We start from the raw sequence: 16858 nt of genomic DNA on the forward strand, positions 1-16858 counted from the left end.
CTGAGGGAACAGGGTGCAACCAACTGCAGACTGTTGCACACATTTGAACAAATTATGTCTTGTCACCTGGGCTCCAAGATTATTTGGGTCATTCCAGCAACTGGCGGAGAAAGTTGAGAAGACTGACCTTCCATGTGGTGTTTCAACAAAGCTCACAATTTGCAGAATTGATAGTGGCCCTTTGGTTCTGAGTCGAGTGGAAGGATAACCAGAAGCTTCGAATGTTCTGTGACTTCCTGGACTTGCCCATAGGATTGAGAACTGTAGGGTCCTACTAAATAGGACAAGTGTGCACTACACATCAGAGACTGCTACTCAGTTAACTGTTTGTGAGGGGTGCACACAGGGGTTTTTCACTGATTAGGTAACTCTCCATCCAATTCATGTAACAATGGATGTAGAAAACCCAGAAGTATCAGTATACGATCAGAATACATGCCTTTCTTAATGTTAAACTACTGAAGCATTCACAACAAAGTGACAGAGTTTGAAGTGCTCACAAAAAGCAGCGAAGCTTGCACAATACTAGGTACAGAAAGCTGATTGAAACCTGAAACAAATAACAGTGACATTCTTGGGGAAAATTTCTGTGTATATCAAAAGGCTAGGCAAATGGGAAATGGAGGTGGTCTATTTGTCACAGTAGACAAGAAACTCAAATCCACCGAGATAGAAATTGAAGCTGCATTTGAGATTCTTCGGGCGAGACTCAGTATCAAGAGTGGGCATGAAATGATAATTGGATCCTTCTGTCACCCACCTGACTCATCTCCTAATAACTGAAAGCTTTAGAGAAAACTTCAGTTTACATGTACGTAGATTCCCCAATCATACTGTAATCATCGGTGGAGACTTCGATCATCCTACAATTAACTGGGAAAATTATAGTTTTGTTAGTGGTGGGCGTGATAAGACATCCTGTGAAACTTAACTAAATGCCTTCTTTGAAAACTACCTATAACAGGTAGTTAGGAACCCACTCACGATGGAAATGTATCTGATCTAATGGCAACAAATAGACCTCATTCTTTGAGGATGTCCACATTGAAACTGGTAACGGTGACCACGACTCGGTTGTGGCAACAATGATTACCAAAGTACAAAGGACAACTAAAACAATATAATTTTTTTTTTCAGTAAACTACTTAAAAAATCACTGGTGTCATATCTCAATGCGGAATTTGAAACTTTCAGCACACCTCAAGAGCACGTAGAGGAACTCTGGCTCAGGTTCATAATGGGAGGGAACCTCCATGGTATATAGTCACTGTGCATAAATTTCTAAAGAAGCAGAGATTACTGAATAACAGGTGTAAAACAAAGTGTGGGGAGGGGGGCTATAGATAGATAGATGCTGAATGAAATGTGTTTGGCTGTCAAGAGAGCAATGCACAACGCCTTCAATGGCTACCATAGCAGAATATTGTCAAATAACATTTCCAAAATCCAAAGAAATTCTGGTCATATATATAGGTTGTTAGTGGCACCAAAGTTAGTGTCCTGTCACTAACGAATGAGTAAGGAACTGAAATTGAGGGTAACAAATCAAAAGCTGAAATGCTTAACTTTTCAAATATTTCTTTAAAAAGGAGAACCCAGGAGAACTGCCCCAATTTAATCCTAGTACCACTGAAAAGATGAATGAAATAAACATTAGTGTCAGTGGTGTTGAGAAACAGCTGAAATTGTTAAAATTGAACAAAGCTCAGTTCTTGGAAAAAGGCACGTCCCACCCGTCTACAAGAAGGTTAGTAGAAATGATACACAAAACTACCAAGGGACATTGATTTGTTGTAGAATCTTAGAACATATTCTGAGCTCAAACATAATGAGGTATCTTGAACGGAATGAACTTCTAAATGCAACCATCATGGATTTCGAAAATATCTATCATATGAAACCTAACTCGCACTCTTCTCACATAACATACTGAAAGCTTTGGATCATGGCAACCAGGCAGACTTGCAGTGTTTCTTGACTTCCAAAAAGCATTTGACTCAGTACCACACCTACGCTTATTGTCAAAAGTACGATCATATTGGGGATCAAGTGAAAATTGTGACTGGATTAAGAACTTTTTGGTAGGGAGGGCACAGAATTTTATCTTAGATGGAGAGTCATCATCAGATGTAGAAGCAACTTCAGGTGCGTCCCAAGGAAGTGTGTTGGGGCCCTTGCTGTTCACGTTGTACATAAATGACCTTGAAGACAATATTAAAAGTAAAAACCAGGCTTTTTGCAGATGATGTAGTTATCTATACTGAAGTATTATCTGAGAGTAAGCTGCTAAATATTCAGTCAGATCTTGATAAGATTTCAATGTGGTTCAGAGCTTGACAACTTGCTTTAAATGTTCAGAAGTGTAACATTGTGCACTCCATAAAATGGAAAAATGTAGTATCCTATGACTATAATATCAATGAGGCATCGTTGGAATCAGCCAACTCTTATACGTACAAATACCTGCATGTAACACTTTGTAGAGATGTGAAATGGAATGATCACATAGGTTCAGCTGTGGGTAAAGCAGGTAGCAACCTCTGTTTATTGGCAAAATACTGCAGAAGTGGAATCAACCCACAAAAAGGACTTCTTACCGTCTGCCATGCACCTCACAGTGGTTTGCAGAGAATAGATGTAGATGTTGATGTAGATGCAGAAGAGTCAAAGGTCGTGTAAGAGAGGTAGTAGTTGAGAAAAGAAGGAGTTTCGTTATTTCAGCAGCAGAATAACTGACAATGGCTGAAGTAGATATGATACAAAATGCAGAATGGCAACAGCAAGAAAAGAGTTCGCGTAAAAGAGAAATTTGTTAACACTGAATATAAATTTAAATTTTTGGAAGTCTTTGCTGAAGATACTTGTCTGGTATGTAGTCTTGTGCGGAAGTGAAACATGGACAATAAACAGTTCACATAAAAAGAGAATAGAAGCATTTGAAATGTGATGCTGTAGAGGAATAATGAAGATTAAACGGATAGATTGGATAACTAATGAGGAGATACTGAATCAAATTTGGGAAAAAATTCAGTTAATTCACTTTGCGCCAAAAATAAATAGGCATGATGACAAACTACCGGGTGTCTCAAGAATCAAATATAAAGATGGGCAGTTTGGTATTTGCAGCTGGAGGATTTCTCAAGAGCAAAAGAAAGGAAATCTGAATGTTGTCTGTGTGATCATCAGAGCAGACAGGAAATTTTATTGTATATTCTAATTGCTACTAATGCAGAGTGAATGACTTAATGTTGCATAAGATATGAGGGTACCAGATGCAATCAATGCTACTATCTACCTATCATTTGCCTAAATTAGACTGAGAACTACTAAATGTGAGTTGTGTGGTCTAGTTGACCATTTGTTCACAGTGTCATCATCATCATAATTAGTAGTAGTAGTAGTAGTAGTAGTAGTAGTAGTAGTACTAATGGTGGCACAGGTGGTGGTACTTTTACTCATCCTTAGATCACTTTGGGATTATAGTTGAAGAGGGGCAGGGGGGGGGGGGGGGGAACAACTTTATTCATATACGCAGGCATGGCCTTATAGTAGCAACCATCCCAGCACTTGCCTGAAATAATTTAGGGACAGCACAGAAAACCTAAATCATGATGGCCAGACGGGGATTTGAGCCTGATCCTCCCAAATTCAATAAGTCTGTTAAAAAAGAAAGAAGACTAGAATTTAATGGTGGTGATGAAGTCACCTGAAATAGAGAACAAGCCTGGATTAGACAATAATGTAGGAGAAAATTGTCTGCAGCCTCATAAAATGATTTAGGTACGCCACATAAAACGTGACAGACAGAGATTTTAACCCCATTTATCCACATGCAAGCCCACTGAGTTTCCACTTCACTTTCACTACCCACTTATGAATATAACTGCAGGTATGGCTCTGAGTGCACCATCTAAGCAAACCTGCAGGGTAACACTGGCCACTAATTTTTGGAAAATGTGTGTCACCAAATTCAAATCTGACTATAAATAGTATTAAGTGAGTAACTTTTCCTCTTGTTTTGTTTATCACATAAAGCTATCCACATTTTCACCACAGACATGGGATGCAAGAGTTAAAATACATGTGATGCCTGCTGGAAAGATTTCTCTTGAATGTGGAAAGCCATCTTATTTCAAAGAACTTTAGTGTTTCTATTTTATTAATGAAATGCTGCAAATTAGATACGGAAAAGTACATGAAAATAAAATGAAATTTTTGGAGGACAGACACCAAACTACTTACTTTATTTAAAAGAAGAAAAAATAAATCTAAAAAGACGGAAATGAATGCTGTTGATATGACACTTGTATGGAAGTGGATAGTGAAAGTGAAAATGAAGTGAATATTGTGTGTTAAGGTAAAGTCTAAATTACGTGGCAAACAACTGAGCGAATGACTAGAACTTATAGTTGGATACTGTTTACATACTTCACAGTCTAATTAAAACTTATGGAACACGGGGAGTGCCAATGATATAATCTGAAGGTATCATGTCTCATTCAACGTTACACCATTTCCTTAACATAAATGGCAGTTGGAGCATATACTATGATTTCCCGTCTCAACAGTACTTATAATTCATAGCTCTCTTCCTAATGGAAAATTTTCAGTATAATGTAAGTTTACGTTCAGAAGAGTGTTCTTTTTTTCTTTTAACATAGATAGTGTCTACTGAGGTGTTTTTAACACCCCGTCAATACCAACACCATTTGGAATGGAGCACAAAGTAGTTGATTGCAACATTCTCTGACAACAAGCACCTGAAGCACCTCAACTGATACACATTACATTTTATATAGAAAAGAATTACAAATTTCTATAAGAATTACACATCACATCCACTAGACACTAATGACTCACAGGTTTCTCTTTACATTTTAAGATTCCACAGATACTGCAGGCATATAATGTATATAGGAATGACAGGTACAGAAAACTTAAAAACCAGTATTTATTTATCCAGCAAATTTCTTGCTTAATCTAAATTTGACATGTAAACATACTTTTAATACTTCCTTAAGTTTATCCTACATTTGATGAAAGACTGTATCAACTTATTGTCTTGCACAGGTCTAATGCTAAATCATTTAAAAGGAGAACATACCTTCCGGATTTTAAACCTGTGTATATCCTTACTCTTCCACATAACTTTAACAGACATCTCATAATTTTCAAGTTCATCAGGTATTTCAAGGCTCACATTATTAACATTGTCAGTGTTCTCCTCATCCTGTAATTCATACAAGAAAAATTGAATAAAACTGTATACATGTTACATTATGATCAAAATTTAGTTATAAACAAAATTAAGAAAACAGAGTCAAATTATAGACTGACAGTCCAAAAGTGACTCAACCAATAACAAACTACAACGATCTGTTCTCAAAGGAGTTCACTCAAAACAATCACTTTCAGAAAGGAAGACTAGTATGATAAGCTGAAACACCAATACGAATAAAACTCATCTTGTTATTATAAATGCAAATTTGGAAAACTTCAGATTGTACAGTTACAACATATGTCACCCACACCTGGCGACAGGACCAGGAATTGTAAAGACATTTGCAGTAGATACACAGTCAATGTGAGTCTGTGGTTTTAACAGGTAAGAAATAGTATATATTTATATAAACTTAAAAGAGTTTAAATTGAAATGTGTGATGTCACCAAATCATCAATGCTTATTTCATTTCAATCATTGACATCTGAAAATTGATGGTTACTAATAATCTATCCCAAAAGTTTGTAACACTGATGTTACATGATGAATTTATAGAATAATGCAAATAGCAACATATGTACATCTAATATCATATTTATTAATGATACAGCAATAATCAAATTACATATTCCACAGATTTTTGTCTATAGGCTGTACAAAAAGTAAAAAAATAAAAATTTAGAGAGATGGCTATTGTGTTGTTGACAGAGTGCATATCCTACTTTAGATAGCAGTCTTTCAGAAGCTGACAAAATGGTGGTACAGCTCAAACATCTAAATGAAGTTTTTTGTAGCTTCAGATAAGTAGTAATGATGATGTTAGTCCATACTTCTAGCTGATCTTGTTTCAGATATAGAAGGTGATCTTCCTAATAATTACTGAATAGATACGGTAGGTCTGTTCCTGTTACTGTTTGCAAATCATTCTTTTCTTGTGCTATTTTATAAAGTTAACTCTATGTTGTTTTTCTATTATGTTCAAATGGCTCTGAGCACTATGCAACTTCTGAGATCATCAGTCGCCTAGAACTTAGAACTACTTAAACCTAACTAACCTAAGCACATAACACACATCCATGCCCGAGGCAGGATTCGAACCTGCGACTGTAGCGGTCACTTGGCTCCAGACTGTAGCACCTAGAACCGCACGGCCACTCCGGCCGGCTTTCTATTATGTATCAACGTGTTACCCACTGTCACTGAGAGTCATTTCAACAGCTGCGAGCAATTCATGGTTAGTATGATTGTCTTTGAACATCCTAAAGCACCTTGAAAGTGTAGGTTCTTGGATCTAGGCTCGAGCTATTGATATTGCTAGTACATTAATATATTCAGTTGTTAGATGTGCTTTTTGGTTTCTGTTATGATGTTACTCTTCATATTCTCTCAGTCTGTATTGATTGTATGTCGGATGATATGATATTCATTACTTATTGGAATTGCTTCAATACTTAAACATACATTTCTATGCATATTTCGGGAGTAGCTACTTCTGTAGCTCACAGAATATCACAAATACAGATCTACAATATCTGCAGCTGTTAGCATGGCTGGTGTATAGGTACATAAGGGAAAGCCCCAACAAGCTACGACAAAAATTTAAAACCAATGATAATAATCATTAGCGCGGCCTCTGTAAGCACCGGAAAAGATGTAATTTGCTATACTGGAAAGCGAATCACAAATGATAAAAATTCCATTCAATTTTTTTTTGGTAAGTATTACACAGACTGTCTTTAGTTCTCGTGGCGAGAAGACATATTTCTTGTGATACAGTGTGTTGTCTGAATAATAATCCTATGAAAATATGAAGTCTGAGAGTTCGTTTTTGTGCAAAATCACAAAGTTTTCTTTTCTTCCACACACTATCCCAATGTCATGTCAATATAGCTGCCTGCATCAGAAGAGGAAGTCCGATTAAAAATTAATATTGTACACACAGTCAAGAATGAAAAATACTTTTGGCAGAAGAAGACTAATATAACGAAGGATACCAGATTCGACATAAGTTCACGACACCACTGGCTCACAATTCACCAGATTTGTGAATTAAAAGTGAAAGACAATTTATTCGCTGCAAAATTCATAAAAATCAAATATGTCAATTGTATAATTAATTTGTTTAATTATATATTTTCATATATATAATTTGCACACTGGTGCAATAAGATGGCAGTAAATGATATTATTCATCACTGGAATTAATTTCATGTTCCATGGATCATTTGCATGATTAATCACAATGATATACGGGGCCAAAAAGTGCCTAGCCTAACAAATAAAGACTGACGGAAATTTCATAATGCCTATTTATTTTTCAATATAATATCTGTGTACACTAATCCACTGGCAGGCATTCTCAAATAACTTCTGCAAACCATTCAAGCAAAAGGTCTTCGATTTTGAGTCCAACCTTGCATTCACAGCATCAATCACTGCATCATCATTGCCAAATCGTCGTCCTTTGAGGTCTTTTTTTAGATTTTGGAAAAGAAAAAAGTCTGAGGGAACCAAATCTGGAGAATATGGCAGATGACATGACAATTCGAACTTGTAGTCATGCAGAGTTTCCCGCATTGCGAGGGCTTTGTGTGCCGATGCTTTGTCATGATGCAAAAGACCTCTGCGCACACGTTTTCCAAGCTGTTTTTTCTTTATCTCTTCTCTCAAATGGTGAAGGAGGGTGCATGATGCATTGATAGTTACATGCTTTTGCATGCCAGAGACCAATGCCATCATCTTAATGGCTGATTTTTGCAACCGGAATTTTTTTTAGGGTACGAGATTAAGGATGTTTCCATTGTTGTGACTGTTATTTTTGTCTCAGGATCAAAGTGGCGAACCTACGTTTCATCCATTGTCACGTACCTTGCAAGAAAGCTGTCTTCATCTGCTTCAAATTGGCAGACGATTTCTTCACAACACTACACAAGCTCCCGTCTCTGAACTGCATTCAAGCCTTTCGGGACCCACCAAGATGAAACTCTCCGCATTCCCAAAATATCCACAACAATGTCATGAACACACCAATGGGAAATTCCAAATTGACGATCCTACAAAATAGTATCATGAATTGGAGTCACTGTTTCATCTGTGGCAATGGTGAAAGGTCTTCTGCTCCTTGGTGCATCTTGGACACTCATTCTTCCACATTTAAAGTAGAATACACAGTTTTGCATTGCGGCATAAGACAGAGCACTGTCCTTAAGTGTATTCTGCATGTCCTCCGCAATTTTCTCGGGCATCATTCCCTTCAAATGAAGATACTGAATCACAGCACAGTTCTTGATTCTCTCAATATTCACCATTTTGCTTACACATGCCAATAGTGCCAGTAAATCATTATATTTCTGCATAGAAATAAGTCTAGAGACATCTGAGAGTTGGTTCATATCTGCTGGAAATGTAAGTCCATGTCTGTGTAACCTAACAAAGTCGGCCTGTTTGTTGTCACCATCAAAAGATGTTTTGAAGTGCAGAATTCCCATGTTTTCCTGTTTCACTTGTAAATGCACACACTTTGATTTAAAAAATGGCTGTTTCTCCATATCCATTTTCCTCTGAACAAGGGGAGGCCTTTCAGAGTCTTTTGTGGCATACAGTGAATTAAAACTTTTGAAATCTTGAAGTTCCATATTATGAATGAGGTACTTGCTGGAAGTGTGTCTTACCAATTGTTGCCAGTCCCACGGTGTTAAAATGCTCATATTATTCAATTTCTTCTGTTTCCTCTCTATCAATGCATGAACACTGTCATCCTCAATATGGATATGGCCTTTTAGTAGAAACTTCTCAGTTATGGTCTTAATTTGTGGATACTTATGCAGTAGCCAGGAAAAAAAAAACCACACACACACACACACATTATAATATTCACATTCTTATTTTGTCCATAGCAGCTGTCTATTCAAAGTGTGATTTCTTCCACGTCACTGTCAGGTATGACTATATGCCCGCTTCAAAATTGCTAATGCAATTTTGTTTCTGCCTCGCCCTCCTTTTGACTCATCCGACATCACACAGTGAACTGAGGAATCTGATGCAACATACAAGGTAAAATTTAAGGCCCAAAGTTTCCTGTTATAGAAACTAACACTATTTGATATGAGTGGTGATGGCAAACATTTCTGAAGGTCTCCGGTTAATACTGTGTGTTTTGGTGTTCCTCTTGTCTTGTTAGTGTAATTACTTTTTAGAAGATACCTGTTTTTTTATTCATTCAGATGAGCAGTATGCTCAACTTCAACAGATTCTTTTTCTTCTGGAGTCAGATTACTTTTCAGCTTTGCCTGAAACGTATCACATGTATCACAGGTGTGGTTTTCATGACAAATTGAACTGTTTATTAAATATGTCTGTGTAAAGCCATTTTTTACCCCTTGTCTCTGGATCAATATTGTTTTGAAAACAGTCATCTATGTATAGGTCATACATTTTTTGTATGTTCAATTCTGGTCCTAAATATTTGCTGACACTCTGTTCTCTACTGTAGTGACTAATAATGTGGGAAAGACGAAATGTGTCTTTTGATACGTTCAACGGTTTCATCAGGTGTTTTTCTGCTTGGAATACGCCTACCCCTTTATCTTTTCTTGCTACTCCACTTGGCTCCATATTTTTTAAAATGTTTACTACAACTGTATTTGAGGTAAAAAATGTGTTCAAAAACATAATCTTGCACACCTTAACTCGTCCACCATTTACAGTAAAATAGTAGCTGGAGTGTTTTCTTTACACTTACTCGAGGTTAAGTTTCTTTTTTTTTGAACAAGTTGTACTACGTTGCTCAACACACGCACCAACAAATTGAGTTTTCATGTATGTAGACATTTCCTCATGCCAGTACGAATGAAAATCTTCTGCCTTTCATTTTCAGGTAGTTTTTCTGAGCATTTCATTCTACACATGCACGGAGGCTGCAGTACATTAGCAGGAACAGTCCTACCTTTTTTATTAACATATTCCTTCCCACCAGCTACTTTGCATTTACGGATGTCACATTTCCATTTGTCAGTATGAGCTACACCCTTTTTACCATGCTGTGGAATATTAGTTTTATTGTTTACTTTCCTTCCCACACATTCACTCATTTCTAAAACTGCACAACTTTTTACAGCACTTTCACTATCACTGCTTAAGTATAAATCTTCCTCTAGTATATTTGGTATTTGTTGTTCATTTGGGACAGTATGATCATTACTGTTGTTTTTTAACCTATTCTCTAATTGATTCTGTGTACTGTTATTGTCATCTGAATCAGAACTTGTCCCACTTGAAGGTTCTTAGTTTCTGTCACAATTGGAGTCATCCTGTTCATCATTATTCGAATGCTCCCCTATATCTTATTTGCTGCCAATAGTATGATAGCTAGTTGGATTAGTATTTGATTCTGAAACAAAACAGACCACATAATGGTTCCTCATCTGGTAAAATAGAAATGCCTCATAAGTTAGGTTACATTTACAACCACATTATTCATTAATATAACGACTGTAGAAAACATTACAGCTTACCTATTGAGGCAGCACTATTACTGCCACCAAGCAATGTCATAATTTTGTACCTGAGAGAGTTTGGATTCATAATTAATAACTTGTACAAAGTAAACACTGGAGATAACGCTATCAAGTCCCGTGTAAAACTGACTGGACTGACCTTAGTTCACACTAGCGCCACCAGTGTGGTGAAGTATACAGCACTATGTCCAGATGGTGTTGTATACCTCTGAGGCACAGTAGACTTGGTGTTATTTCCTGGCACCGTAACTCTGCCAATGTTCAATGTAGGACACAGTGTGGTATATCTCTGAGTAGAGGACAAGGAACTCATATGATTGTGCCAATAATCTCAAAAAAATGGTTCAAATGGCTCTGAGCACTATGGGACTTAACATCTGTGGTCATCAGTCCCCTAGAACTTAGAACTACTTAAACCTAACTAACCTAAGGACATCACACACATCCATGCCCGAGGCAGGATTCGAACCTGCGACCGTAGCGGTCACGCGGTTCCAGACTGAAGCGCCTAGAACCGCATGGCCACACCAGCCGGCCCAATAATCTCATTTTGACCAAAAATGGACATAGTGTCCTATACCTCCAACCCACAGAATTATACAAATTTCATGTGGGGATAAATATACTGTGTAGGAGCTGTCCAAATTCTCAATACCTTAAACAAATTTCTACAAGATGAATGTGAGAGAACAACATCTATTAATCTTACAGCAGCACATTTTCGGGCAACGAAGACTTTCTTTCTTGAACAGAAGTTACTCCATAACCTTAATCCATATGGCATCATTCGATGAAAATGCAAAACATGTCAACCTGCTGATTTGTTTCTCTCCAAGATCTGAAGTGATTCTAAGTGCAAATGTGGTTGAACAAAGTTGTTTTAGAAGCTCCCAAGTGCGCTTTTCCCAGTTTAAATTCTTATCAATGTGAATACCTAAGAACTTTCAAGGTTCCACCCTATTTATTATTTCCTTGTCATGTATTGTTCTTATTATTGATGTAGTACCCCGAAGAAGTGCAGAATGGAATATGTTGTTTCTTTTTAAAATTGAGAGCAAGACCATTCACATAAAACCAGTCAATCATACTTTCAGCAAAACTTTTTTCAAACAACTTACGAAAATTGAGCCAGGTAATATTTGCAGCGACTGCTGATATTTCAGCAGGAGTACACCCCGCCATTTTCAAGGCACAAACTGCAACGGACAGGCGATGTACAAGCAAATTTAAAACCTCAGTTCTTGGAGTAATTCAAGAAAGATAACACACACACACACACACACACACACACACACACACACACACTCAACACTAGTGCCACCAAAGGTGACCAAAGTCAGAGGTATCGATAGTGAAAGACTACAAACTAGCATGTGAGATAACATTGACTCTGTCCCTCTGTTTTTTGACAATGGAGAGAGCACAATTCCAAGCAGAGTTTAAACAAAAACCGCCATCCCTGTTTACAAGGTTGCTCACTAATTTAATCTCAACAGCTCCCTTAATAACACTGTCCCAATAGCTGGAGGTGCATGTAAGTATCTAGGTATTGTTATATAACACAGGGTGACCAATATCCAAACAATGTTCGGCAATAGCAGATCTACTTGGCTGCTGTAATTGTGCAAGCCTTTTATGCTCAGTACATCTGTCTTCCATGGCCATGATAGTCTGACCAACGTATGCCATGCCACAGCTACAAGGAATGCCGCCTTACACAAACCAAGATTCTGGTACCGAGCACCACAGGTTTTGAATCCGCGCCAGATGGCATGGACCTCAATTACCACTAAAGGTCTCTCCCGCTGTGGCGCCCTAAGCCGTGGCTGGCCCACATACAATGTGAGGGTGCCACGGTGGAGCACATGGTCCCAGCAGCCAATAGCAACATACTCTATCAGGTATTTAAGCGCCTGCCTCTCACTCAGCAGGCAGTCTGATATTTGCGTTAGTCTATAGACATCTCACCTACAGACAGCGTGTCTACTTGGTTTCCGTGTACGAGTGGACGTTGTGGATTCGTGAGGTTTTGCTTGTGACCCCGTTGCTATTTGCGTGTTGTTCGTTAGGTCTTGCTCGGTCGTCCGTCATTGCTCGTGTCCATCCTTCCCCGTTCATTTTGTTTATTCGCGGGCGGCTCCCATTTGGTCCCACCACGCTTTCGTTCTCGGCAACCCCGCGACCGTTCTGGTCGCGGTTTCAACATTTTGGCGACGAGGTAAATGGTGGTTGTTGTTAGCATGGAGGCGAAGTTGGTCGGTCTTCTGGAGCAAAAGCAGCTCATGCAGCAGCAGCACCAGCAGCTCCAGTTAGACATCTTAAAACAGCCGCTGTGGTTGCTAACGGACAAAGTCGATGCCCGGGACTCATTACCACAACGGCTTCCGTGTCCGATGCTTTCCCACGTCCGCCGTTGTTCCCACCATTAAATGACACTAAAGACTGGGAAACATAATTACATTGGTTGAAACAACATTTCACGACTTTTCAAGTCACAGATGACTCCCTGCAGCGGTTGTTTTTGTTTTGTGCCTCCCCAGACACGTTTCTTCTTCTTCACAAGTTGGCACCGTTGTCCGATCCTGTGGCTCTCTCTTTCCAGGAGATATGCATTTTGCTGGCGAACTGTTATTCCCAACATTACCATGTGGTCACTTCTCAGCTGGAGTTCCAACAGTATCATAAACAGCCTGGTCAATCATATCGTTCCTGGTCACGGACATGCAGGGTCTCAGCCGTAAATGCAATTTTACATACACCAATCAGCAGTGTAAGGCTTTGTATGCTGGCTCCCTGATCCGGGATGTGGTGTTTCAGCTGGCTCCTGATCCTGAGGTCCACTCTGTGGCGCTAACACTCAATAAACCCTCCTTCGAAGAGATTCTCTGGATTGCACACTCCTTTGAAATTGCTCAGGCGGCTAATGATCATCTTATGGCGCAGCCGCAAGTGACGGAGATTGATGTGTCTCGGCGTGTTCCGCCCTCGTGATATCGACATGGCCCTGCCGATAGATGGCAGCACCATCGGGATTCCTCTTTGTCCGACGTCTCTATGGCATCAGAGCCTCCTTCGCCCTTCGTCGCCGACCGTGTGGCCCACTGCAATCTTGCCCACAGTGCTTTACCACACATTCTCGAGCTGATTGTCCCCACCGCTGGAAAACGTGCACGCTGTGTAACAAGGAGGGCCACATCCTGTTGGTTTGTCATAGTCACTCGACTCGCTCCAGTCCTGCCCCTCCTGGGCCTCAAGATACCGTCCATGCTCTACAATCGGTAGTCCCACAGGATGACCCATCAGTGCGGAAGGTTTTCCTCATGCTCCGCCTTTTCGCTTAGGATATCAGTTTTCAGGTCGACACTCGGGCCACCACCTCTCTGATTAAAATGGCGACATACACCTGCCTGGGCTCTCCAGAGTTATCACCTCCCTCTCGGCATTTGGTTGCCTACGGAGACGGTTCCATTCCCCTTTGAGGGCAGTTCGTCGTCCAGGCAACGTGCAAATGTGTTCCCCATCTCCTTACCCAATTCATCATCAACCATCCGCCAGCTTTGAATATTTTTGGCCTGGATGCATTTCAGCTGTTTGGCATTTCAATTTCCAATGAAGTTAAGGTCCTTTCCACAGCTGTTCCTTTTCAGGACTTGGATGATCTGTGCTCTGCTTTTGTGTCATTGTTTGCCACAGATCTTGGATGTGCTTCTGATTTTCAGGCACACATCACACATCGGCCGGATGCACAGCCACACTTTTTCTGGGCCCAACTCCTTCCAGTGGCCTTACGGTCGGCAGTCAAGCAGGAAATTGATCGGATCCAGGCCGCTGGCGTTCTGGAGCCTGTGACATACAGTGCCCGGGTGACGCCGTTGGTGGTCATACGGAAACCCAATGGGTCCCCTTTGCCTGTGTGGGGACTTCGGCACTACTGTCAATGCTCAGTCTCTAGTATACACTTACCCCATTCCCCAACAAGAAGACCTATCTAAACTTGCCGGGGGAGAGTACTTTTCCAAGATCAACCTGACTGAAGCATACCACCAGTTACCCTTGGATGGAGATTCCCAGAACATCTAGGTTATAAATACATCTTTCGGATTGTACAAGTACAAGCGCCTTCCATTCGGTGTCTCTTTGGCGCCGGCCATTTTCCAGTGGTTCCTGGAGTAGCTTACGCGGCCTATCCCTGCCTGCGTGAATTATCTGGATGACGTCTTGGTCACTGGGCGTTCCCGCCGGAACATCTGCAAAACCTCAGCACCTTATTTCACGCTCTGCAATCTGCAGGTTTACGCTGTCAGCTGGACAAGTGTTGCTCTTTTTCAACCAGAAGTGGAATATTTAGGCCACTGGCTTAGCAAAGATGGTATTCGCCCTTCGGGTCATAATGTCGAGGCCATTGAGGCCCTTCCTCGTCCCAAGGACTTATCTGAACTCCAGGTTTTTTTTGGCAAGGTTACTTATTACCTAAAGTTCTCACCCCAGGCTGCCTCCATTGCCCAACCCCTCAATCACTTGCATCGCAAAGGGGTGCCTTTTGATTGGACTCCTGCCTGTGACCAGGCTTTTCTCCATTTAATGGCAATGCTGAAGTCCGCCCCTTGCCTTACTCCTTTCTCACTGGGCCGTCCCTTGGTTGTGGCGGCTAATGCGTCAGCAAATGGCATTGGGGCCGTCCTCGCACATCGGAATGCCGATGGCTCCGAACAGCCCATCACTTATGTGTCGAAGACATTGACCCCAGCGCAACGGAACTACTCCCAGATTGAAAAAGAGGCCCTGGTGATCATGTTCGCCATCCAAAAATTTCACACCTATCTCTTCGCGGCAAAGTTCACCCTCCTGATGGACCATAAACCCTTAGTTACGCTTTTCAGACCCCACTCTCACGTTCCAGAGCGGACGGCCTAACGTCTACAGTTCTGGGCGTTATTTTTATGAAATTATGCTTACACCATCCGTTATAGGCCCACTACCCATCATGCTAACACGGGTGCATTGTCACGTCTCCCTGCAGGCCCCAATCCTGCATTTGACCAACAGGAGGTCCTCTGCTTTCACATTGATTCTGCCCGCCGGGATACGCTGGACTGCCTGCCTCTTAGGGTTGCTCACATTGCTGTGGCCACCCGCCGTGACCCTATCTTGCGGCAGGTTCTCTGCTATGTGCTCCACAGGTGGCCCTCCTACATTACTTGTTGGATGCGAACCGATTTCAGCCCCTGGTGCCACCTGTCCCACAGGCTCTCCATGGTCGATGATGTCCTCCTGTTGGCCACGGAGTCAGATGCCCATCGGGTGTCATCCCTCCAGATTTGCAGATTCAAGTGCTCAGCTTATTACACCTTAGGCACTGGGGTATGTCCTGCATGAAAGTTTTGGCTTGCCAGCACATGTATTGGCCCGACATCGATGATGATATTGACTGCCTGGTCTGCGGGTGCACTGTGTGTGCGCGTCACCAGGCAAGCCCCCTCAGTCGTTCGCACCCTGGCCTGTGCCTCGCCGGCTTTGGGATCGCATCCATCTCGATTTTGCAGGCCCATTTTTGGAGTCCATGTGGTTACTTATTGTTGATGCCTACTCCAAATACCCATATGTCGTCTGCATGGCGTCCACCACCACGGAGGCCAAACTCACGGCCCTGGCCCAGGTTCTTGCCACAGATGGCCTGCCTCACACATTGGCCTTCAATAATGGCCCCCAATTCACAGCATCCTCCTTCCACATCTGACAGGCCAACGATATCAAACATATCCATAGCCCACCTTTCCACCCTTACTCAAATGGCGTGGCGGAGAGGCTTGTCTGCACATTTAACCAACAGTTGACGAAGGCGGCCAACACCTCTCCAACCATGTCAGACCTCACCCTGTTTTTGAGCACCTATCGCACCACGCCAATTGATGGCCACAGTCCGGCAGAGCTCCTCCATGGGCGACAGCCACGGACCCTGCCCGCACTCCTGGCCCTCTCAGCGTTACGCCCCCAGCGCGGCCATGGGGGCCCGTGTGCATTGGAGCAAGACGAGTTGGACGCCTGCCATGGTCATCACGGCCCTTGGGCGGCATGTGACGTCAGTGCAAACGTCGAAAGGGTTGGAGCGCCGCCATCATAA

General features: G+C 41.3%; 1 protein-coding gene across 6 annotated transcripts in view; it reads right to left on the reverse strand.

Annotated features, from left to right (window-relative positions):
- LOC124545044 (uncharacterized protein CG4449) overlaps nt 1-16858 on the reverse strand; it is a 151186-nt gene that overhangs the window by 44272 nt on the left and 90056 nt on the right. For all 6 annotated transcript variants that reach the window (XM_047123831.1, XM_047123829.1, XM_047123830.1 and 3 more), the window contains exon 5: nt 5105-5230. In XM_047123831.1, coding sequence (XP_046979787.1) covers nt 5105-5230 — 126 coding nt within the window. The remainder of the gene's footprint in view (nt 1-5104; nt 5231-16858) is intronic.

Source organism: Schistocerca americana, chromosome 8 (genome assembly GCF_021461395.2).
Source record: "Schistocerca americana isolate TAMUIC-IGC-003095 chromosome 8, iqSchAmer2.1, whole genome shotgun sequence".
In the NCBI taxonomy this organism is placed as follows: domain Eukaryota; kingdom Metazoa; phylum Arthropoda; class Insecta; order Orthoptera; family Acrididae; genus Schistocerca; species Schistocerca americana.